Source organism: Lampris incognitus, chromosome 9 (assembly GCF_029633865.1).
Source record: "Lampris incognitus isolate fLamInc1 chromosome 9, fLamInc1.hap2, whole genome shotgun sequence".
Taxonomy (NCBI): Eukaryota; Metazoa; Chordata; class Actinopteri; order Lampriformes; family Lampridae; genus Lampris; species Lampris incognitus.
Window position 1 is genome coordinate 53,170,398 of NC_079219.1, and position 24,832 is coordinate 53,195,229.

The window sequence follows — 24,832 nt, forward strand, 5'->3', positions numbered from 1 at the left end:
GCCCATGTTCACCATTTACCACACGGGGCCACTTCAGGGTCACATCCAGATCACATGTTGCCCAGAGCACCGCATCTTTGCCAGAAAGGGCCTCGTTTGATTTGGCATATCTGGGCCATATTTGCTATTATACATGTGGGCCACTTCAGGCTCACATCCGTTTTGTCAGGGCCAGAAGAAGGCCATCAGTGCCGCATCACTGCCTGAAGTGGATGCTATCCGGGACCGCTCGGCTGACAACCTGGTCATGTGACTTTTGAGGAGGAACGTCTTCAAATGAGCTTTGTCTTCACGTTGCACAGACAGGCCTTTTGCATGCGGGGCCCCAGAGAGCAGACACAGAGGGTTCAAAACCACTATCGGCGGCTGGGGGCCCAACACAAGTCGACGTATCTCACACAGAGAATAATCAGCGAGACATTTGGCCTCATGGGTTGCAGTTAAAAGCTGAGATTTGATGAAGGCACATTAATTATGGCTGGTTCAGGGTTAACAGGGGAAGGAAGTCGCATCCTGCCTTTCAAACAGGCCTACGTTCCACCTCCACCTTGCTGCCAGACCGTGAGCCGACCGTATCCCAAGATGCTTTGTGGTGTTGACCAGGTGCAGCGAGTGCTGGTTCCGAGGTTAAACCACTACAGTACATCTCTATTTGTTCATGTCAGTGTACCTCTGCCTGATGCCGGTGGTCTGTTCTTCACCATCTAAGCAGCAGCTTATCGGGGCGACCCAGAGTCAGAGGCATAAATAGTGGGGTGATAATAATGAGCTATAACGGATCCAAGGGTTGTTTTAAAGTTGGAGGTGCTTTTTCCCTCCTCGCCTGAGAGATGGAGAGCAGCCCGGCTGGTCTGCTCATGTCAGCAGTCACTCAGGAGGTTGAAGCCTCCATGCTCCATAGAGACAGTTTTGCTCACTTATTGTAACTGCCTCACATTTTTCTTTCTTCCTTCCTTTATTTCTTCCTTCCTTCATTTCTTTCTTTCTTACTTTTTTTGTAACTGTCTCACATGGTCAGTTGGGTTTCTAGTTCGGCACCTTTTGGGCTATTTTTTGGTTCCTACCTATATTAAAGTAATCCGAGAGGCGGAACTATTTTCTGCCGCTCCAGTGTTCCGCACGTAATTAATAAAACGAAACACCTTTCAAGCAAAACGCGCCAAAATGACACTAGCAAGACTTTATAGACAAGAACAAGGACGAAGCGAGCAAGGTCTAGCTCCTCTTAAACAGGAAGCAGCCTACGAGGTATGTTTGAGTTTAACTTCATTTCCTTGTGTTTTCTATGACATATTTAATGCGTCATTTTATATGCTATAAACGTGTCAGCTCAGTATGCTACCCATTGTGTTACTGTAGGGGAATTGAGAATTGTGAATACAAGACATACATACCACATAGATTTCATGTATTGTATTTTTTGTTTAACCCAGTTCTCACGGTTTGGTTCGATAGAGGAATAAAGCCCCGTTTTTCAACCATGACGTCATGCCTCATGTCTACTACTACTACTACTTTCGGCTGCTCCCGTTAGGGGTCGCTATAGCGGATCATTCGTTTCCATTTCTTTGCCTCGTGTCTATCACTGGAGGGCTCTATACCAATTTCTAACATTTTCTTATCTAGGGTTTGGTAGACAAACATATGGTGGCTGCTAATGCTATAGTGGTTTAGACCCATGTGCCGCCATTGCTGCTCCTGGTGGCCGAACCACACCGCTTGCAGCTTGGCTACGGGTCACGTTGTAACGGTCTCTGCGTTGCGTAGCTGAGTGAGACACACACCGGAGTACGGGCATCCGTGACGTATGTTGTCCTCTGCATCTCTCCATACAACTCCGAGCTCACTGAAGCTAGGCTCAAGAGGTGTCACACCAGAACAGCGCCCCCCGGGGAACAAAAGGTATGCATTAAACCCGCTAGGGTGGAACCTATTTACAGGTTTAAAGTAAGCTGACTAAGGTGGTCAGGGTTTTGGGTACTTTATTGTTGCAGAACATAACACCCGTGAACAACTTCACTTTGCTTCTTCTCTTCCTGATATGCTGCTCTGTATCTTCTTCTCTACCCCACCATCTGCCTTCACAGACTCTCTATTGCCCACTAGTGGATAGCCGGCTTTACTACAAGGTAGGGACTAAAAGTTCTCAACAATTTAAAAAAAGATTTCAGGGAAAATAAAGAAATAGAATGAAATAAATTTGGCTCGGCTACATAGTTATTGACCGCCATTAAAAAAAAATCCCGCTCCTCCGTCTCTGAAACACGTTGTATTGTGGGACAGTAGTGCCCACCAACAGCACACTCCAAAATCGAGCAGGTTTAGTGTGCATGTTGTAATTTTGAAGTTTACTTCATTTTGTCAGTTTTCCGGTACAAACACACTACATAGTAAAACAAAAAAACCCCAGCTAGCATTAGGATGTAGTATCCATTTGGGACAGAAGCGCAAGGTATACTTTCTGCGGCCGCGAGGGTCCGCGTGACGTAAATTTCGTCATCAGAGGTTGTACGCGTAGGGTCCACGCGGACGTCCGCGTCTCTCCAAATTTTTGTGTCCGCGCGGACAAGGGCGCAACTGCGCATGCGCTGGTAAACAAAAATGGACGCCGACTTTGTAGCGAGGCTGTGTGAGGAGGTCCGTCGTTACCCTCATCTTTATAACGCCTCATTAAAACACTACAAAGATAACCAGACGTACACAAATTCATGGATGGAAATTGCCAAGACTTTGGGGAAAGAAGAAGCTGTGTGTCGACAGAAATGAAAGTATCTGAGACTGAGAGACCGATTGCGCTAAATACAACAAACAAAGCAGCTCTTCTTCTAGCATGTGTGTCGCCATTTTGCCCGGAAATACGCAACGCCGATCTACTGCGCATGTGCGAAACGTATACTCCAAGCGGACTCCAGCAAGTAGTATATACAGAAGTACTACCACCACTCTGGAGTATATCCAGGCCCTTAGTATGTTGCTAACCTACTTCAAGTTAAATCCAGCTCGACTTTACACAGTCGCTCTGTTCCAAGGCATCCACCACCCGCTCACTGCTGCCATGGCGACGGCTGCTGCTCATCAGCACCAGCTCCCATTGAAAATGAATGACTGCCGGATGCTGTCGTAGCTCATGACGCTTTTCGGTGTGAGCAGAGTAACTTTCACCCTGGAGAGTTCTGCCCCACAGCAGCCCAGAACACCAACGACTGCAAAAGCCTTCATGATCCGGATATCCGTGGGTTTGTGATTGATCTAAACACAGCGGCTTCCGGATGTATCGAAAACCCAAATAGTTCCCAGATAGGGATGCTAACCTTATTAACGTTCTGCCTAAAATGTGATTATTGGAGCGGCTGTGCTCATACATTTCACTGCTGTCTGTTTTCTCATTGTCTCGTAATGCAACTCCTCAACCCCTTCATTAAAAATACATGTGCAAAATAAATGTGATAAATAATCATGACGCAAGAAGCTATCCCTTGTATTTAGAGTGTGTATTAATATTTATGGTCTACTTTACACGATTTCATTTACGGTGTTTTACGTGCCACGGTCTAGTTTCTAAAAATGGACCCGGGACATTTCCTCAGGATTTACAAAGGTGCAATAAAGAGCGGTTTCATAATTGCCCCTCATTAGGCATAACTCATTCTCAGGCCTTAGCGAAGCTTAGCGAGGCTCTGCTCTATTTTCAGCCTTCCTGTCCTCACGAAATACAAAAATATGTTTATGAATATCTTATAAATGACATTACAGCAATTCTGCAGTACGTCTTTGTCTTTAGCCTTGGTACCTCACTCCCTCTGTCTCTTACTTAGTGTGTATATCAATGTGAATATGAGAGCGAGAGAGAGAGAGAGAGAGAGAGAGATGAAAGCCTGCAGCAGAACCAGACCCTGAATCAGATATAGGGTTGGAGCCTCCCCCTCATCCCCCCCTCCCCTGATCATGGAGCCTGAGGAGAATAAACTCAGTCCATGTTAAATTATAGATTAAGGCTCGGCTCCGGCTATGGCTGGACGGTGCACGGCGACTGTGTGCGTACTGAACAAGCTCTTAATCACACGCCATTGCCACTGGAAGTGTGTTGCCTCACCTTATTATCACCAACATCAGACGCTGTGCAGATGAGCAGCAGAGGACGGCGGTGCACACTGTCTTTGCAACGTGCTCGCCATGCTGCTGGGGATGGGTTTGTTGGTGCCTGTTCTTTGTGGATGCTGTTGGGGGTTTTTCAGTCATTTGAGTTTTTATTTATTTAATAACATGAGCATCATCCTTTAGGCTGCAGGCATTTCAAAGTGCTGTTTTTCTATACAGAAACTTTGGATGGACCGTTTTGTTTTGAGGTGATTTTGGAGCATGCTCGTTGTTTTGCCAATACTAGTTTGGTGGTTTTTGCAGCTATAACCTGGGTGAGAAAGAATTTGTACTCTTCACCCTTTTAATCAAACAGATAAACCAATAAAATGAGGAATGCAGCTGAAGAATGTCAAAAATGCAAAACTATATTCCCTTTTATCTCCATTTCATAATCCCATTCTTCCAGTAAAAATCCATATGACATAAAACAGGCCAACGCTGAGGCGTGGAGCTTCATCTCATCTTGGATCTTCATCTCATCTTGGATCTTCACCTCATCTTGGATCTTCATCTCATCTGAACAGAGAAACAGTTCACAGAGAGAATTTTGGTTGCCCACCGAAAAATAAACAACAGTGCAGCCATCTCTGTGTCTTCTAAGCTAACCTAGCTAAAACTGTGTGGTGAAGTAGTGTCATGACTAGTATTTGACATCATCCACTTACCGGCTATAGGTCCTATCCTCTAAACTCTCCCTCCTACTTCAGTCTTGGATCCTCTCGTACACGTCAACTTCTCGGTTGCCCTGTAGGCCTCCTCATCCACGTCACGTGTGGCGCAGCAAAGCAACCAATGCAACCACCAAGTCCAGGCTCCTGTATTTTGCTCTTCCTTATTCATCTTGGTAACTGACGAGACAACATCACGGGCAAGCGAACCAGGCGTTCGCGTCATTTGTTTCATAACTGCAGTTTAGGAATCTAGAATCATCTCTACGTTGTTGGGCCTCGCTGTAGAATCACACTTCTCTGAAAACCGCCAGGGGTGTTTTGGCACGCAGCTGCCTGGAAAACCACAACCAAACTGATTTTTTTCTGCTTTACGTTAGGACAATCGGGCCGTTAGGGTCATAGCAGATTATCATTTATCCCAAAGTGGATCAGACCTGCCATTCTGGAAGTCAAACCGTCACGAGTGTTTTCATTACGGCCTACAGGTCTAAGCATTTATAATAGTCTTAAAACATTATGTCGTGTCTTATACGTATATTCCTTTTCTGTTCAGTCTATATTGGCCATATAAGAAGAAATATTCAGCAGAAATAGAACAGTAAAAACGGATTCCAATGTGTCCGGATAGCGCGGCGGTCTATTCCGTTGCCTACCAACACGGGGATCGTCGGTTCGAATCCCCATGTTACCTACAGACACAGTTGGGTGGGAAGCCGGATGTGGGTATGTATCCTGGTTGCACTAGTGCCTCCTCTGGTCGGTCGGGGCGCCTGTTTGGGACGGGGGGGGGGGAATAGCGTGATCCTCCCACGCGCTACGTCCCTCTGGTGAAACTCCTCACTGTCAGGTGAAAAGAAGCGGCTGGCGACTCCACATGTATCGGAGGAGGCATGTGGTAGTCTGCAGCCCTCCCCAGATCGGCAGAGGGGGTGAGTAGGGTAATTGGCTGAGTACAATTGGAGAGAAAGGGGGGGGGGGACTGATTCCAAGATGCTTCAACCATTGTTTAGCTTGCAGAAGTCGTGAACCATGTCTTGATGTTGCATATAAGTAAACACAAACAACAAATGAGGCTAAATCGCCAGTTTCCATGCTATGAAGCTTTATTCATGAGCCCATTAGAAAGGGTAGACATACAGATATACAGTCACTCCATCCCTTTCACAGGAACCTGACAACCTCGGTGTCTTCTGATAAGCATTTAATCTCAGAGGAGAACATATAAACAGCAAGAGAGAAATGCCTGTCGTATAGCTTACATAAATATAGAGCCTAATGTATGAAAAATAATACGTTTATTTATTCTGGTACAGAGTCTGCAATCGAAAATAGAGATCTATGCGTGTTTTCAACAACAGCGGGGGAGCAACGATGTTCTTCACAATGTTAAGGGAGTTTCCCATTTAACAACATGCAAAACAAATCTCATAGGGTGATCGAAGGCATAAAGATGTTTAGTCTCGAAACCAAGATGGTGCATGCATTTTCTGACCCAACATATCAGCATGCAAACATGCGTGGACTGCAAAATACCGAGATGACTGCATCTCCAACAACTGACAGCAAACACACACACACATGCTATATACAGCTGCTGCAGCGAGAACATTTTCAATGGCACTTTTCAAACCACTTCTTCAAGTTCAAATTTGTCAGTTTCTTTTAAGTACCAAATACGTTTCCTCATCTCGAGGTTCATAAAACTTGTTTCAGAACCCTTTATAAAATGCAACAAAATGAACCTGAAATTAATATTTTATTAGTTCATCAGGAAGTTTTGACATGCATAAGGAAAGCATTCTGTGTGAGTCTATGGAAGAAGGGATCACACAGACACCCTCAGTACACCCTCAGTTTTACAGCTTCAACCCTTGAGATTGTTGTTTTCGTTTAACCATCGAACACCGATGGTGAGATCACATTTCCTTCTTAAACTCTCCCCTCCCTTCCTAAATCTATTTGGCTGCTATGGTGACATTTCATGCACCATGTCATTTTCCCCAGGAAAGTTCTAGCCAACAGACTACTACTACTACTAGTACTACCACTACTACTACTAGTACTACTACTAATTCCGGCTGCTCCCGTTAGGGGGCGCCACAGCGGATCATCCTTTTCCATCTCTTCCTGTCCTCTGCATCTTCCTCTGTCACACCAGCCACCTGCATGTCCTCCCTCACCACATCCATAAACCTCCTCTAGTCCTCGCCAACGGAAACCATTAAAATTAACAACTACAAAAGTGGTCATGATTTGGATATTCATATATTAGCTATTGTGTTAAATATATGCTAGCAATAAAAAGCTTCAAAAAGGAAATTTGTTTTCATACAAACCATCAGGATTGTACAACGACCGGGATTTCACTCCTACCTAAAACGACCATGGGTGGTCGAAATGACCGCCGGTTTTTAAACTCTATATTCTATCAAGGTAAATACCCAATTGAGATATTAATGCATTGCATATGTTAGTATGTCTCTTAGAAAACGACTGACACAAAAATTAACGCTTTAACAACTATAATACTATTTTTAAACTTCAGAGAGACGTGGTCGAACTTGAATAGCAAAACTGAAAAAGTGGAAATATTACCTGAAAAACAAAACGGAAAACACATATTGCTAATCTAACAAACGTAACAAGGCCTATAAAACGTGAAATGTAAAAAAAAGAACTGAAAATAAATATCGAAACAGTCCCAAACAACGACCGGAACTTAAAACTACTGCAACGACCATGGGCGGTCATTTTGACCGCCACGGATTTAAAACTATATTCTGTCAAGATAAATACCCAGTTGAGATATTAATGCATTACATATGTTAGCATGCCAGTTAAGAAACGAGTGACACCAAAATTAACATTTTAACAACTTTTAATACTATTTTTCAAACAATTCAAAATGGCCGCTGTCCAACGCCTGTAACTACTGCAACGCCTCGGTGGTAGTCATGGTGCGTCTGTAAGGGCGTCTGTAGCCCGACATGTTGACAATAATCAAAAATCAAACTTAGACTATTACTCTGCACTGGAGGACGCTAGTGTGTTTCTAGGACAGAGCCATGAACTTCGTGAAGGAAATGACGCGACGAAAACACGTCATAAATAGTGACATGACGCGCACGATCACGCGCAAATTACGAGACGGTCATATTGACCGTCCATGGTCGTTTTAGGTACTAGGTCTTATCACAACTTTTTTTGTGCAATTGATCTAAAACTCATTTTAATGCAAATGTGTGCAATTTCAGGAGAATTCAGGGAGCGGCAGGTCTGTATCCCCCCCCCCCCCCACAAAGTTTATTAAACTATGAAAATCCAAAGCGGTCATCATGACCGTCTTGGTCGTTCTGCATCAAGCAGTATTTTTGATATTAACACTGACTGTAAAAGGATTGCTCATTTCGTAAGTGACAGTCACAATGAGGTCCTCCCTCTTCTACCAGACGTCCAGCCCCCAATAAAACCGCGGGCAAGCTGTTCACAGCTTCAGAATGTAGTTATGCTGCGTTCCGTTTACCTCGGAAGTCAGGAGTCGGAGCTGGAAATGACGTCACCGAGTTCCAGACCAACAAGTCGGAAAACCAAGTTTCTAGCCAGGTTAGCAATTGTTATCAATATCAGTTGATAACAACACATTACGCTGTATTTTGCGCATGCAAACGCTGTAGCAACATGTCCACAGATAGAAGTTGGACAATACTGTGTGTACGACTGATTCAATGAGACACAAATAAGACAGAAGCGTTAATTAACGGTATATTACTACAGCTTTCACTCGGTTGATGCGCGGAGCAGCTAGCTTGGATTTTGAGGTCGGGGTTGGTGAGGTTTTTCTGACTTTCTGAGTCAGAAATCCGACTTCAAAGGGAGTTCCAAGTGAAATGTTCGACAGGCAACTCGGAAATTCTGATTTTCCAGTTCAAATGGAACGTACCATTAGTTGGCCGGGGACACTGGTCTCAGACCAATTTTCTATGTTAGAGATTTTTTTTTGTTTTTCCTTTTTTTTGTTGTTGTAAGGGTAGGCACTGTTTTCTAGTAGTTGAGTTTAGGATAAGGCTTAGATTGAGGTTAGGGTTACATATTCAGTATAAGTTATGAATCTGGTCGGGGACCACTGTCCATGATCAACTTCTTCCTGGAGCACTCACAGAGAGAAGAGGAAGCAAGCGCAGTAATATAGGAATACGCATTAAGTTAGTGAGCGCTTCGGCTAACACGTTAGCCTATCATGCATGTGGAAATAGAGTAACATCGGCGTCACTTTTGAGTCTGCGAGCACTGTTTAGCTAAAAAAAGTGGCTAAAACGTGGATAGTGTTACAGCTCAGCCTCCGTAGAGACAGGGAGGGAGGCGGGCCTTAGCTGTTAGTTTGTTTTGGGATCTCTGTAACGCTATCGTCTGCACTCTAGTGGTCAGAGATCCTTTAATACAACTTTAAGGAACTGCCAACTAAGAGGCCAAGACTTTGAAATTGTGACAATCTTTTAAGCAGGCGTCGTTCTCTACCCACCACGCTGCTATGCTTGTTCATCCCTGAAAGAATTTTTGGAGTTGCCAAGTCTCCATACATATAAAGCGATACACGGTATTGAAAAATAAACACATGCAATCCACAGAACAATTTAGCAGCCAGGGACTGGGTACATATACACAGGGCTCAACATTACTGCCATGCAAGCAAGTTTTCTACTGAGGTAAGAAGAAAGCCAGTGAGTCGGTAAAATTCAGGAACAAAGTCATGCTCCAGTCTACATTCATAATGGAAACTTGTGCGGCAGGGAGAGAAATCACAGTGATCCCTTTTTGTTAATTAAAAGGCATTCAAAAAGGTTCACATTGTTGAGGCAGTTCCCATTCCAACACACTAATAACTGGCCCTCTTTGGTTTCAGCAACGGTCCACCAATACTGATCCGTGGGAACAAAACGGGTTGGATGGTTGGTGGGTAGGATAGATAGATAGATTGATGGATGGATGGATGGAAAGATAATCTGTGTCTGGCCAATCATCTGTGCCTGGGAAACATGCATCATAATTGATTAGTAGGAAGTAATCCCATGCCTGAGTTAAATAATTGTGACATTTAGAGAAGCAAATTGTTGCAGAGGGTAAAAATTATTATTTCCCTCCAATATTTGGTCATTTTTAGGGCACCACTTTGACTGCATCCACAATACAGGCCTGAATGCTCAAATCTGATTTATTGCACAGATCTGCTTTTGTCTTAATGTATACACTCAAAATGAATGTATACATTAAGAAATTATGTAATATCATTGTCAACAGAGCGCCATAGTAAAATGACTTGTACCCCCAAACAAACAGACAAATTAAAAATCATATGTTGTGACTGCGCTCAACCATTTCACTAGCAATTATTTCCAGCTCTGGTTGCTTGCAACATATGCTTCATTAACATTATATTCTCTGCACTATTGCGCTTTATCACCTCTTATTTCACCTGTATAATTCAATCCTTGTGTAGATTGTTGTGTTGTTATTCTATGTTACGTACACTGAGAGAGCCACAAAACCAGAGTCAAATTCCATGGATGTGCAAACCTACATGGCCAATAAACATGATTCTGATTCTTTTACATGTATCGAGTAACCTCCCCAATCGATGAAGGTACCGTCTTTCCACTGACTTCCATCATTGCTGTCCTCCATCTTTTTCCAGGCTGATCAGGTCAAGCCACTGAACTACGCATTAGGTTTGCTCTCACATTGATGACCGCGATCTGTGCCATGGAGAGAGAAATAAAGCCCACATGAATTCTGATTTTACCATCCAGACTTGTGTTGCATGGCCACATACCGGACATGTTTCTGACCTATGACCCCATATGAAAGTGTCCCAAACTTAAATGAAAAGGTGCAATTAAAATTTACAGTCTTGGAGATTGTTGTTTGCGTTTAACTTACTGATAGGTAAGTTTGGTCTGGTGTGGTCTGGCGTGGCGTGGCAGGTGTCAAAAACACACAAGCCACCTAGCGCAATATAAAGCTTCTCCCAGACAAGTCAACCCCACCTTCTCGAGGTTCAGACTGTTTTCACTAACGGGGCTCTATGGGCGAATCACCAGCGCCCTATAAAGTAACCCGTACACCGCTACCTTGTGGGATAAGGCTTTTAAGCCAAAGGCTAAGGGTGGGGCAACCCTGAACAGAAGCCCCCGGAGGAGTAACCCCCCGTAGACTCATTATCATGGCCCACTGGCATGTGGACACGCCCTGATAATAAGTCAAGGTTACCCCAGTTATGGGTTAAATAACAAAGCTACGGGGATGCAGTGTAGTGGATGTGATATTTCAGCGGAAGAACCGATCAGTGACCACCGGTGAAACTCACAAGACGCTGAGCGGAAGAACCTTTTTGTGGTCAAAGGTCAGGGTCACCAACTCAGTTGAATCTGATGCTGCTCACTTCCTTAGTTGTAGAGAAACATGGACGTGTTTTAGTAAGACTTATCTTATTAAACAAGCTATCGAAAGATGAACACGGCTCTTACACAACGCAAGATAGAGACGGATGGTGTGAGAGGGTCACATCCATCCGAGGACACTTGACCTGATGATGATGATGGTGAACTTACTGACATCTATGGTGATGGGTGGTAACTGCGGTGACGATGAGCTCTGCATCCCAGAGATCAATTTGAAATGAAACCGAGTCACCAATGCTGCTGCATCATCAGCACCTTCCCCACCAACAAACAAACAAAAAGAAATGATGAACCTGGCTTTTAACTATTGATGTTGTAGTATCTTGTGGGAAAGGTACTTCCCCAACTATTTCTGCCATATCTGCTCTTTTTTCAGTGCAGACACGACCTGCCAATCTTTTTCCACATTCGGCTGTTAGGTTGAAGACATGCGACGCCTCTATGCCGTCTGATGTCTCCATGGGAAAGTCCTGCCCATCAGTTACCATTAAAACACGCAACTTCAAAAGTTTTGATTTGATAATCGGATTAACTGTTGTCTCAAATATGCTAGCGACAGATTAAACCAAAAAAACAAAAACAAACATTTGCATGTAAAAGATTTTAACGTTGCATGATTTTGTGTTCACAGTGCTTAAAGAATCTGATCTGTCACATTTGAAGAAAAAGAAATGTAAGTTGGGTCAGTGGTCTTTGTGGTGTTAGGAGAATCTCAGGGTGTGTGAAGAAGCCCCAGTGACTCAATTGGCAAATGAACTTTGACTCGACTTTGACTTGGCTCCTCTGAGAGGCGCTCAGATGTCCCACTCCCGGCTGACTCTGCGTCATAGCCGGAGCCTGGGTCCGGGCCGTCCTTCACATCCTCATCACACTCAGAATCTGACCCAGAATTTGTGTTTTCACTCAACTCCCGGCTGTCTGTGTGCTCTGGATGCTTACTGGCCTCCATGTCGGGTCTCAGACCAGGAGGATGTCCCATTCCGGGGCTCTGATTGGACACCGAGGCTCGGCGTGTCTCCTCATTGGACGAGCAGAGATCCTGCCATTTCCTCCGGTTGGCATTTATCCCATCAACCATCGGCTGCAATTTCCTATTTAGCTTCACGAGTGCCTGTGTGAGACACGGCACAGGATACTTCATCTCTCAGATGCTGCAGGAGAACTCGCTGATTCACAAATCATCACACTGCAACTTTCAATCAAAAAATATCTAAGGGAAGGTATTTTTCTATGTACCTGGTACAACGGTTTGCATATCCCATCGAGCCATTCCAGCTGTAACGCAGGTAATTCATCTTTACGATTACGGTCAAATATCGCCTGTAGAAAGGGAAAAGGTTTTTATCTGCCATAAATGCAATCATAATTATTTGCCAAACTGTAGTCATGTTGCTAAAGCATGGTTGAGGACACCATGAGGGCAGCTCAGTATCATCTATGTTAGCCAAAACGGCAGTCATATTTCTAAGAAGGTTGAGTCAGTTCATCTGCATATGTCTATTGACAGATAACGTTTCATCACTCATCTAAGTGACATCTTCAGTCTGAACTGACTGCAGGTACCCCACCCTTATAAACAAGACAGTGGCCTAACGACTGAAACCAACGACCAGTTTCATATGCAAATATGGGTGTGACCATTAACTGGAGTTTTAGTGGCCATGTGTACTATTCACAGAGGACTGGAGAATAATTGCAATCACAGCATTGTAAGATGGCGACAGATGTACACTTAACCCCCACCCCCCCTCGGTTTAGGGATGGTCGTTCCCTCTTGTCGCCATCTTACTATGCTGTGATTGCAACTATTCTCCAATCCTCTGAATAGTCCACATGGCCATTGAAACTCTAGTTAATGGTCACACCCATATTTGCATATGAAACTGGTCGTTGGTTTCAGTCATTATGCCTCTGTATTGTTTATAAGGGTGGGGTACCTGCAGTCAATTGAGACTGAAGATGTCACTTAGATGAGTGATGAAACATATCTGTCAATAAACATATCCAGATGAACTGATTCAACCTTCTTTGATTTTTTTTTGCCTGGATTATTGAGCATGTATGCATCAAGACAATCATATTTCTGTTTTATTCAAATTTCCCCAATGGGATGTCCTAAGGTTTATCTTATTTCACTTTATATTTGCCTTGCTTAGCTTATTTCTTCTTTTTTTTTTGGAAAACTTTATTTTCCAATTTTCAAGTTTTTTTGGAACAGGTATACAAGGCACACGAAGAACAACAACAACAACAACAACAAAAAGAAACGTGTAGGAATCCCCCCTCCCCCCCAAGGCTAAAAAAAAGGACTATGCAGGGATTTCTTATTCCAATTCCACATAATAACCATATTTTTGAAGACGATATAAAGTTGTACACATATAAGTATTATCATTACAACCAGGTAAATAAAAAGTACATTCAAAAAAAGGGAAAACCTTCAATAAAGTCTATGAAAGGACTCCAGGTCAAAGTAAAGTTTTTGCGGGTTTTACATATTTTATATCGGAGCTTTTCTAAAGGTAGAAAGGACAGCACCTCCCTCGACCACTGCAAAAATGATGGAGCTTTATTCCACTTCCAGTTAAATAGGATAAGTCTGCGTGCTAGTAATACAGTTAGGGGGCAGTATGCCAAAGATGGCTGTGTGAAAATAAGGGTTTATGGTCTGTTTACAGATTTGTGAGAATACATTAAATATCCGTCCCCAATAACTGTTGAGGGAGGGGCATGCCCAGAACACGTGTCCCACCGAGGCCGGACTATGGCTGCACCTCGGACAGCCGGGGTCTGTGGTGGGAAAGATTCTGGCAAGCTTGTCCCCCGAGTAGTGAAGACGGTGAAGCACCTTAAACTGAATTTACTTATGTCGTATACACTTAGCTTATTTCTAATGTTATAGTTGTCTTAGTTTAAATTGGTTGTAGCAGCTGGCCAAGTTTGATCATTGCTGATACAGCTCAGAAGAAAAAAAATCTCAGTTGAAAGTGAGACTTGACAGGCTCATAAGCGGCTCTTACCGCTGGAGTCAGCTTCAGCTCAGCTCGCTCCCTGTCGCCTTGCTCGAAGAACTCGCTCGTCACCAGCTCCGCAACCTTGGGAGATCAATGGCAATCACAGTTATCTGACAACGAGTAAGATTTCTGAAGTCAAAACGAGGATTTAGAGCCGAAAAAGATGTTAAGTCCTGTGTCAATGTTTCAGATTTTTGTGCCGCGTTCATTTTTAGTCGTGATTTCAGTGAAGTGTTCCTTCATACTTTTGTATAGCAGGCATTGTCAGGTCTGAACTGTGAAGCTAAGGCTTTGTCGAGCTCCCCTGTGATCAGTGATGTTGGACTTTCCTTCTTTTTTAGATGTTGTGAGGTAAAACCGAACTGAACTAAAGAATACTGCAACACAAAATAGCCATCCAGCCATAATCCAAACCGCTTATTCTTACTCAGGGTCATGGGGATGCCGGAGCCTATCCCAGCTGTCACTGGGCGGCAAGCGGGGAGACACCCTGGACAGGCTGCCAGTCCATCACAGGGCTAACACATTCACACCAAGGGATAATTATGTATGGCCAATTAACCTGACCTACATGTCTTTGGACTCTGGGAGGAAACTGGAGCGCCTGGAGGAAACCCACGCAGACACGTGGAGAACATGCAAACTCCACACAGGATGACCCGGGACGACCCCCGAGGTTGGACTATCCCGGGGCTCGAATGCAGGACCTTCTTGCTGTGAGGCGACGGTGCTAACCACTGCGCCACCCAACACAAAATATGTGCCCCTCAAATGTGCTCAGAGGGAGGTCAGTGCTGAGAGAAGTTTAATTTCTCAAGCGCCCACATGAGAAAAACATTTTTCTACCAAAAACGGCACCAACAGCACTGATTTGAGAAGTTGTGCAATAGAAACGTTAACCTGTTTGGATATCTTCCATGGGCGAGTGACTGCACCCAGATCACAAGCTGTCATCAACATAGACCTGTTCACAACAGAATGCATTTAAAGCAACTTTTTTTAAGGTTTAGATGATATTGCATTTTTTAAAATGTCATTTTGTTTTAAAAAGATGCCTGAGAACTTCTCTGTGTCCTTCGTCTGTCCAGCTGAATTCTCCAGACAGCACGTAGTCAAAGAACTTGGTCCTGCACCTTTTCAGCATAAAGCAGAGAGACACTCAAGGCCATGAACTTATTAAGGACACAAAGAAAAGCCCACATTTTAAAGAATGTGTTCCAAGACAGCATTTTACACACAATCATTTCTGTGATAAGCCAAGCGCCTCACAGGGAATGCAGGTTTACAATTGATCAACCCTGACTGGGCTCCTGGCTGGTTTTGAATGGACCAGTACTTACTCAAAGTGCCGGCTGAGGTCTGTGGAGAGAATGGCCTGCTTCAGAAGCTGCATCATGTTGCTGTACTCTTTGGAGGAGAGGTTGGCAAAGATATTGTGACCCTGTTTAAAAAGCAGAATACTCAAGGAAGGAGGAGGAAAAATAACACAACGCAGGAGGCAAAGTCACAAAAGCGGGCAGGGCTAAGAGCTAAAAATACCTACAACGTGCTATTCAGGACTATGTATTGGTAAATGCATTGTTCACTGTCAATGTAGTGACTGTTAGCGATGTTAATTAGCACAGAGTATAGACTCTAGCTGTCCTCTGTTAAAGGAAATCAATAGAGCACGCTGCGGTTGGTGATCAAACTATAGTTCGTCTTACACCTGAGACAAACCAGCCTCATTATTTAACCTACGGTCACCAGCTAACAGCAGGCACTCCCCCTCAGCCTGGCTTAAAGCCGAAAAACCTCTACCCGTCGGTACCATGGGGACGCTGGTGACTTAGTGATTAACGCTGTAGACTTCTTGGGTTTGATCCTGGACCTTCTGTGTGGTCTTTGTGTGTAAAGCTCTGTGTGTGTGTGTGTGTGTGTGTGTGTGTGTGTGTGTGTGTGTGTGTGTGTGCGGACTGGATGGATTGGCTTTGCACTTGACACTTGAAGGCACAAGCGAGTCAACAATAATGAAAATATATCAGTCTCACCTCACTCTGCAGGATCATGACCGCATGGTTGAAGTGGTGATGCTCCAGGGTGGCAGATGTCCCATAGAGCAAAGCCAGAGCAGAACCTGTCCTGTTGGGGAAAAAAAAGAAACTCAGTGGAGGAGCTAAATCGACCTCAGGACCTATCATCGAACCTACTACCTCCTTTTTCCTTCAGGACCAGGGGCCATTTCATGAAGTATTTAATCTTAACACTAAGAGGACTCCTAAATTGCACTAAAAGTTCCTTCTTAAAACTTATTCAAGAAGTAGCTGAAAGCAGCTTTTACTAAGGAACTGGGCGAAGACTTGAACTAAGAGGAGAGACTGAGGTTGTCTCCGTTGCCATGGAGACGTCATGTTGCACAGGCTCACCCACTTCCTGTGCCCCCTGTGATTGACTGACAGAGGACCGGTCTGTGTGTCTTCTAACAACCCCCCCCCCCCCAAAAAAACGTCTAATTTTGGATCGGATGGATTCCTGAAACACTTGGGAAGGGATTCTAATGTGGTCTAAACAGTAGACCAACAAAGCAATGACAGGAAGTACAGATCATGTTACCCTAGTCAAATAAAACACTTCATTTTAAAGAAAATGTTTGTGCTGTTGACTCTTCTTCTTCTTCTTCTTCTTCTTCTTCTTCTTCTTCTTCTAGCTTGTTCCTTGTTTTTCAGGGGTCGCCATAGCAGATTTTATGGTTTCCATCAGTACCATCTGAGGGCACAATACCAATGGTGGCTGTTGTTAACCCAGGCCTTGACCAATCTCGTATGGTTTTGTCAATCCGCGATTTTTTTTTTTACATCGGATGGCCTTCCTGACGCAACCACTAACCCTATGGACGGGGGTACAGGTAAAGCGCTGGATGCCATCCCAGTTTTCATGGACCTCATTCATGGACTCACCCAGTACCGTCCATGCAGTGTCTTTGTCCACATCTTCGTTTGATGGCTGGGAGAGCTAGCGTTGGACCGGCTGGGAGAGCTTGGTCTGCTGCATCCTGTGGGCACAAGGACCATGGCCCTGCCCGGAGCTGCACCCGAAGAGGACACACCGAGGGCGGCCTGACAGGATGCGGAAGTAGGGCAGGCTAAGTTAACTGCTAGCCCGTGCAGACTGGTAGTTCCGATAACACCGAGGGCGGTCTGGCAGCGGCCTTGCCTAGCGTTGACTGTGTTTTAGTGTCGTCGTGTGGAGTGCGGGTAGGTGTGTCAAAGGTGTCTGGCTGGGAGAGCTGGCATTAGATCGGCTGGGGGAGCTTGGTCTGCTGCGTCTGGTGGGCCCAGGGACCACGGCCCTGCCAGAGTTGCGCCAAGGAAACACAGAGGGCAGTCTGACAGGATGTGGAAGTGGGGCAGGCTAAGCTAACTGCTAGCTCATGCAGACCGGCAGTTCCGACAGTCATCCTGGCGTTTGCTCTCTCGGACAGTGATTTTTTTTATTTTTTATTTTTGGATATACGTGTTCTTGTAGTTTTTAGATATGTGTTTTTGTCTTAGTGTTTTACTGCTGTATGCTGGGGTGAATGGTATTACGTTTCAATTCATGTATGCAAGTATATGAAATGAAATGGCAACTTAAGTGTTCCTGATTCCTGACTTGTGCCAACGCCTGTGTGCTGCTGACTACACATATGAAATCAAAAACAGAATACTGACTTGATGAAGTAGGCTTAATTTTGGGTAATTATTGCAGCCTCTTAAATATCTGACACCTCCTATAACATAATGATCAGATAGGCTACATGGGCTTTAAAATGCAGCCTTTTCATCAATAATGTAGAATGACCATGGCAGATGGGAAGAAGCCCGACATATCGCCACGCTAAAAAACGAAAACCAGATTAGGACAGTTTTTACTTCTTGCACAACTTGTCCATGAAAGGAAAGAAATAATTACATTTGGACCTGTGATCAGCTCCCGGTCTAACAGGACTGTCATGATTTGGTCTTAGTGACTCAGCCCTAACCTTTTGTTGATTTAGGAGCTAGTTTTAGCATTAAAATGCCTCATGAATCACTCTTAGCTAAACAAAAATTTGGGGGTCTTAAAATTAGGGTTGACACACACCCATTACTTGATGGGTTTCCTGCTAAATCCGCCAGTTAGGAGCTACTTTTAGATGTTTCATGAGTCCCGCCCCAGGTGACTTACTTGGCCTGGAAGGCGTTGTTGGTACCACGGTGGTCCAGATCATGGCAGAGGCATCCGACCATCAGCGCCAGTGTCTCTGCATCTGACAGGACCTCCTGGAAGCCTGCCGTCTGTTGACGATACCGAGAACTTATTTTGTGTGGATAAAGACTTTGTGGGTTACATCAAAACCTGGGTTCCTTTGCTATTTAAAACTGACCATATTACTTCCTATTTATATGGATGGTGTTCATTGTTTTTGCTTTTGTTGACTTGTCATACTAGCAGAGCATCAAGTCAAATTCCAGGTAAGTGAAATGTACTTAATAGAATCGTTGAATAACCCCAGATTCGAGGGTTTAATCTTACTAAATGACAAAAATATATTTCTGCAATTCAACACCCAATGCCCTGATGATGCAAAACTTACTGTAATCATCACAAACATGCATTGGGACACGTTGAAAGCGTGTCTCCAGTTGTGATAAACCACGGTCCGGTAGTTCTTCCTCACAGTCAGAAGCCAGCGACACAAAACCTGAGATGTATTAGGGACAAGCAGAGAATACTATGGTGCCAAACTTAATCTATATGCCAAAAGAGTACATTTAAATGTATGTTACATGGCCAAAAGTATGTGGACACCCTTTCTAAATAGTGGGCTCAGCTAGTTCAGCCAAACCCGCTGCTAACAGGTGCATAACATCAAGCACACAGCCATGCAGACTAACACTGGCAGTAGAATGGCTTGTACTGAAGAGCTCAACGTGCCTCCGTCATAGGATCCCACCTTTCCAACCAGTCAGTTGGTAAAATGTCTGCCCTGCTAGATCTGCCCCGGTCGACTGTAAGTCTGTTATTGTGAAGTGGAAACGTCTTGGGGCAACAACAGCTCAGCTGTGAAGTTGTAGGACACACAAGACCACAGAATGGGACTGCCGAGTGATGAAGCGTAGCGCGTAAAAATGTTCTGACCGAGGCATCCGGGTAGCATAGTGGTCTATTCCGTTGCCTACCAACACGGGGATCACCGGTTTTGAATCCCCGTGTTACCTCCGGCTTGGTTGGGCGTCCCTACAGACACAACTGGCCGTGTCTGCCGATGGAAAGCTGGATGTGGGTATGTGTCCTGGTCGCTGTACTAGCGCCTTCTCTGGTCGGTCGGGGCGCCTGTTTGGGGGGGGGGACTGGAGGGAATAGTGTGATCCTCCCATGCGCTACGCCCCCCTGGTGAAACTCCTCACTGTCAGGTGAAAAGAAGCAGCTGGCGACTACACGTATCAGAGGAGGCATGTGGTAGTCTGCAGCCCTCCCCGGATCGGCAGAGGGGGGTGGGGCAGCGACCGGGGAGGCTTGGAAGAGTGGGGTAATTGGCCGAATACAATTGGAGAGAGAAAAAGGGGAGGAGGGGGTAATCGTCTGACCTTAGTTCAACACTCGCTACCGAGTCCCAAACTGCCTCTGGAAGCAACATCAGCACAGAAACTGTTGGTCTGGAGCTTCATGAAATGGGTTCCCACGGCCGAGCAGCCGCACACAAGCCTAAGATCAGTGCCAAGCATCGGGTGGAGTGGTGTGAAAGACACCGCCACTGGACTCCGGAGAAGTGGAAACACCTTCTCTGGAGTGATGAATCACACTACACTATCTGGCAGTCTGATGGACCAATCTGGGTTTGGTGGATGCCAGGAGAGCACTACCTGCCCAAATGCATGGTGCCAAATGTAAAGTTTGGTGGCGGAGGAATAATGGTCTGGGGGTGTTTGTCCTGGTTTGGGCTCGGCTCCTTAGTTCCAGTGAAGGGAAATCTTAATGCTACAGCATACAATGACATTGTGTTCTTCCAGCTTTGTGCCAACAGTTTGGGGGAGTTCCTTTCCTGTTTCACCATGACAATTCCCCCATGCACAAACCGTGGTCCATGAAGACATGGTCTGGTTTGGGGAGTTTGGTGTGGAAGACCTGCACAGAGCCCTGACCTCAACCCCATCCAACCCCTTTGGGATGAACTGGAACGCCGACTGTGAGCCAGGCCTTCTCCCCAACATCAGTGCCCGACCTCACTAATGCTCCTGTGGCCGAATGGGAGCGAATCCCTGCAGCCATGTTCCAAAATCTAGTGGAAAGCCTTCCCAGAAGGCTGGAGGCTGTTCCAGCAGCGAAGGGGGACCACCTCCATATTAATGCCCACGGACTGTGGAAGGAGATGTTCAACAAGCACATGTGGGTGTGATGTTCAGGTGTCCACATACTTTTTGACCATGTAGTGTACGTAAGACACCAGTTCATGTACACAAGTTTGTTTTGATTTATCTATCACTGAGCCCACCTCATAGTCGATTTTGAACTTTTGGACCACACCAAGTTCCAGAAACATGCGGAGTGAGGCGGTGATCATGGCATCATTGTCCAAAGAGAAATCGTTGAAGTGAAACTCATCGATGCCCAACTCGCAGCTCAGGGGGATCTTGGCTGCCTTGGGGGGGGGGGGGACAAGAGCTGTCAATCACACTGCTCTAGTAAAGGAGGAAATACAGCAATCCAGAAAATTCAGAACAGTTATCGAGTAAGCATTCCTTTCAGATTCAGTGTTTTGTTCCCCCACAGGTTTCCCAAACTTAGCAGAGATCTTGCGTGTGTGTGTGTGAGGTTTACCTTGAGTCTATCGACTTCTACCTTGGGGCAGGTGGCATGGTAAGACAGCATCTGAGAAAGCAGAAAACTCGCTCGACAAAATAACACTTAAGATGGATGCGGGTATGAATTCAGCACTGAGTGACTCTAACCACGCAGGCCCAATTCTGAAAACGACACGCGCCACAACACGAAACATCTGGAGAATAATCACTGGATGTTTCTCCACACCAGAACGAAAACCAGTTGTTGGTGGTGGGGTTTTTTTTTGGTGGGGGGGGGGGGCTTTCTTTCCCCTCTTTTTCTCCCCAACTGTCCTAGACCAATTACCCCACTCTTCCGAGCCGTCCCGGTCGCTGCTCCACCCCCTCCTCCCATACATGTGGAGTCGCCAGCCGCTTCTTTTCACCTGACAGTGAGGAGTTTCACCAGGGGGACGTAGCGCGTGGGAGGATCACGCTATTCCCCCCTGAACAGGCACCCCCGGCCGACCAGAGGAGGCGCTACTGCAGCGACCAGAACGCATCCCCACATCCGGCTTCCCACCCGCAGACACGGCCAATTGTGTCCGTAGGGACGCCCAACCAAGCCGGAGGTAACAGGGGAATTCGAACCGGCGATCCCCGTGTTGGCAGGCAACATAATGCGAATCACCCCACGGGGGGGGAATATCATTTTTTGTCTAAGAACAGAGGGCAGATGACGTGACGGAAATGCAGTAGTGTTCGCCTCGCCTTTGATGAGAGGCGATCCGCCCGGTGCTCATGCACCCGGCGTGAATTATTGAAGATGGGTGAAATATTCATGGCGGAGGAGCTGCAGCGTGTTTGCTCAGGATAATGTGGCTGCTCAGGTTAGAGTCTGGCCGGCGCAGCACAACACAGATACAGACACTAATGACCGGCCTAAGTACGCCGCGCGCCCTGCGAATACTAATATCAGCTGACATGTGTCTGCGCTCACATCCAGAGCCACCGACTGCTTGGCCCAGGTCTTCTTCACTTGGTTGTACATCATGGTGTTGTTGATGCCGAGCCCACAAAATATCACAAATGCCTGTGGAGTGACACAAAAACAAATGGGAAAACATGACAAGAAATAACCTGACATTTGCTGTTGTGTGTGTGTGTGTGTGTGTGTGTGTGTGTGTGTGTGTGTGTGTGTGTGTGTGTGTGTGCAGTGCAGGGCGAGGCCTCCGTGCACATAACAAGAAGTTCACCTCGAACAGTCTCTGGTCTGCGTCGTTGAAGGTCTTCCTGTCCAGGCGATTCAGAATTTGAGCCACTCCTGTGGGATGCACAGCAAATCCAACTTTTTTTGAACTGATGTGCAGAATCGACCGGTTCCCCAATGAGAACAATCGACATTGGTACCGCGTCGCTCAACCTACCGATTATCTGGTGAGTTCGATTCCAGATGGGGACACAAAGCACTGACCTGATGTGAAACCCCGATGCTTGATCCACCTTGTGACAACCAAACACACACATTTAAACACAACTGCGATTACAAATCTGGTTTTCAAGGGACACCGGGCAGCGTCACTAGAAATTTAACATCATGTGTTTTTATGGGTCTTGCCTCCGACAACAGACACCGCACAGCAGCTCAAGACAGAAAAGAGTAGGAAGAAGAAGAAGAGTAGGAAAAACACACGAACACACGTGGATGTGTATCTGTGTGTCGCTGTGACTGACGGCTCGGCACCTCGGCATCAAAGCGTGGGTCCTGGTAGACGTCGCTGATGTTGACAGGAAGCCCCGTGGAGGCCACCAGCTCAGCAATGCTGTTATTGATCAGCCAGTCAGAACACGACAGCTTCTCCATGCTGACGCCACAGACAGGAACACATACAGTCTTCAGCAGCAGGCACTTACAGCGCATCCAGGAAGTATTCACACCCCTTCACTTTCCCCACATTTTGTTATGTTACAGCCTTATTCCAAAATGGATTAAATTCCTTTTTTTTCTCATCAATCTACACACAATACCCCATAATGACAAAGTGAAAAAGGTTTTGTAGAAATTTATGCAAATTTATTAAAAATAAAAAACTGAAATATTGCATGTACATAAGTATTCACACCCTTTACTCAGTACTTGGTTGAGGCACCCTTGGCAGCGATTACAGCCTCAAGTCTTCTTGGGTATGAAGCTACAAGCTTGGCACACCTATATTTGGGGTATTTCTCCCATTCTTCTCTGCAGATCCTCTCGAGCTCTGTAAGGTTAGATGGGGAGCGTTGCTGCACAGCTATTTTCAGGTCTTTCCAGAGATGTTCAATGGGGTTCAAGTCTGGGCTCTAGCTGGGCCACTCAAGGACATTCACAGACTTGTCCCGAAGCCACTCCTTTGTTGTTTTGGCTGTGTGCTTAGGGTCGTTGTCGTGTTGAAAGGTAAACCTTCGCCCCAGTCTGAGGTCCTGAGCACTCTGGAGCAGGTTTTCATCACGGATCTCTCTGTACTTTGCTCCATTTATCTTTCCCTCGATCCTGACTAGTCTCCCAGTTCCTGCCGCTGAAAAACATCCCCACAGCATGATGCTGCCACCACCATGCTTCACTGTAGGGATGGTATTAGCAAGGTGATGAGAGGTGCCTGGTTTCCTCCAGACGTGACGTTTGGCATTCAGGCCAAAGAGTTCAATCTTGGTTTCATCAGACCAGAGAATCTTGTTTCTCATGGTCTGAGAGTCCTTTAGGTGCTTTCTGGCAAACTCCAAGCGGGCTGTCATGTGCCTTTTACTGAGCAGAGGCTTCCGTCTGGCCACTCTACCATAAAGGCCTGATTGGTGGAGTGCTGCAGAGATGGTTGTCCTTCTGGAAGGTTCTCCCATCTCCACAGAGGAAAGCTGGAGCTCTGTCAGAGTGACCATCGGGTTCTTGGTCACTTCCCTGACCAAGGCCCTTCTCCCCCGATTGCTCAGTTTGGCTGGGCGGCCAGCTCTAGGAAGAGTCCTGGTTGATCCAAACTTCTTCCATTTACGAATGGTGGAGACCACTGCGCTCTTCGGGACCTTCAAAGCTGTAGACATTTTTTTGTACCCTTCCCCAGATCTGTGCCTCGATGTACTTATGTACATGCAATATTTCAGTTTTTTATTTTTAATGAATTTGCAAAAATTTCTACGAAAACTTTTTGACTTTGTCGTTATGGGGTATTGTATGTAGATTGATGAGGGGAAAAAAAGGACTTTAATCCATTTTGGAATAAGGCTGTAACTTAACAAAATGTGGGGAAAGTGAAGGGGTGTGAATACTTTCCGGATGCATTGTACATATTCAGTATAACAGCATTATATATAATATATATAACAGTAGCTCGTCAGAGGCCATTTTTACCTTCATTATGGCATTTTGTTCAACGTTTAATTTCTTTATGAAGGGTGTTGCTTCTGTGAAGACTGAACATGATTTGGAATCTAACTTGTACCAAGTACCTGTCTGTCTGTCTCTGTCTGTCTGTTTTTCTGACCGTCTCTGTCTGTCTGTCTCTCTGACTGTCTCTGTCTGTCTGGCTGTCTGTGTCTGTCTGTCTGCTTGCCTGTCTGTCTGCCTGTTTGACTTTCTTTTCCCCAAAGGAAGTTCACCTGATGTCATGCTCCACGCTGCACAGGGGAGACATGAGCTCAAATGTCTTGGAGAACTTCACCACCTAAAGTGAAGACATTATAATCATAACCAATCCAGGACAACACTAAACATGAATGGGCCAAAAGGTAGAAGGATATTTACCAAATAAGTTAAACCTTTA

General features: G+C 45.4%; 1 protein-coding gene across 1 annotated transcript in view; it reads right to left on the bottom strand.

Moving 5' to 3' along the window:
* The window catches only part of pde11al (phosphodiesterase 11a, like), a 32,976-nt gene that overhangs the window by 1,477 nt on the left and 6,667 nt on the right, over positions 1-24,832 (bottom strand). Inside the window, exons 5-21 of the mRNA XM_056287018.1 lie at positions 24,669-24,733; positions 22,786-22,906; positions 22,469-22,544; positions 22,298-22,365; positions 22,042-22,134; positions 21,100-21,150; positions 20,774-20,920; positions 18,875-18,982; positions 18,466-18,575; positions 16,311-16,401; positions 15,621-15,721; positions 15,336-15,413; positions 15,181-15,244; positions 14,287-14,361; positions 12,503-12,586; positions 12,041-12,377; positions 4,578-4,656 (exon numbers count right to left, since the gene is read on the bottom strand). Of these exons, the coding sequence (XP_056142993.1) occupies positions 4,578-4,656; positions 12,041-12,377; positions 12,503-12,586; positions 14,287-14,361; positions 15,181-15,244; positions 15,336-15,413; positions 15,621-15,721; positions 16,311-16,401; positions 18,466-18,575; positions 18,875-18,982; positions 20,774-20,920; positions 21,100-21,150; positions 22,042-22,134; positions 22,298-22,365; positions 22,469-22,544; positions 22,786-22,906; positions 24,669-24,733 (1,748 nt within the window). The remainder of the gene's footprint in view (positions 1-4,577; positions 4,657-12,040; positions 12,378-12,502; positions 12,587-14,286; positions 14,362-15,180; positions 15,245-15,335; positions 15,414-15,620; positions 15,722-16,310; positions 16,402-18,465; positions 18,576-18,874; positions 18,983-20,773; positions 20,921-21,099; positions 21,151-22,041; positions 22,135-22,297; positions 22,366-22,468; positions 22,545-22,785; positions 22,907-24,668; positions 24,734-24,832) is intronic.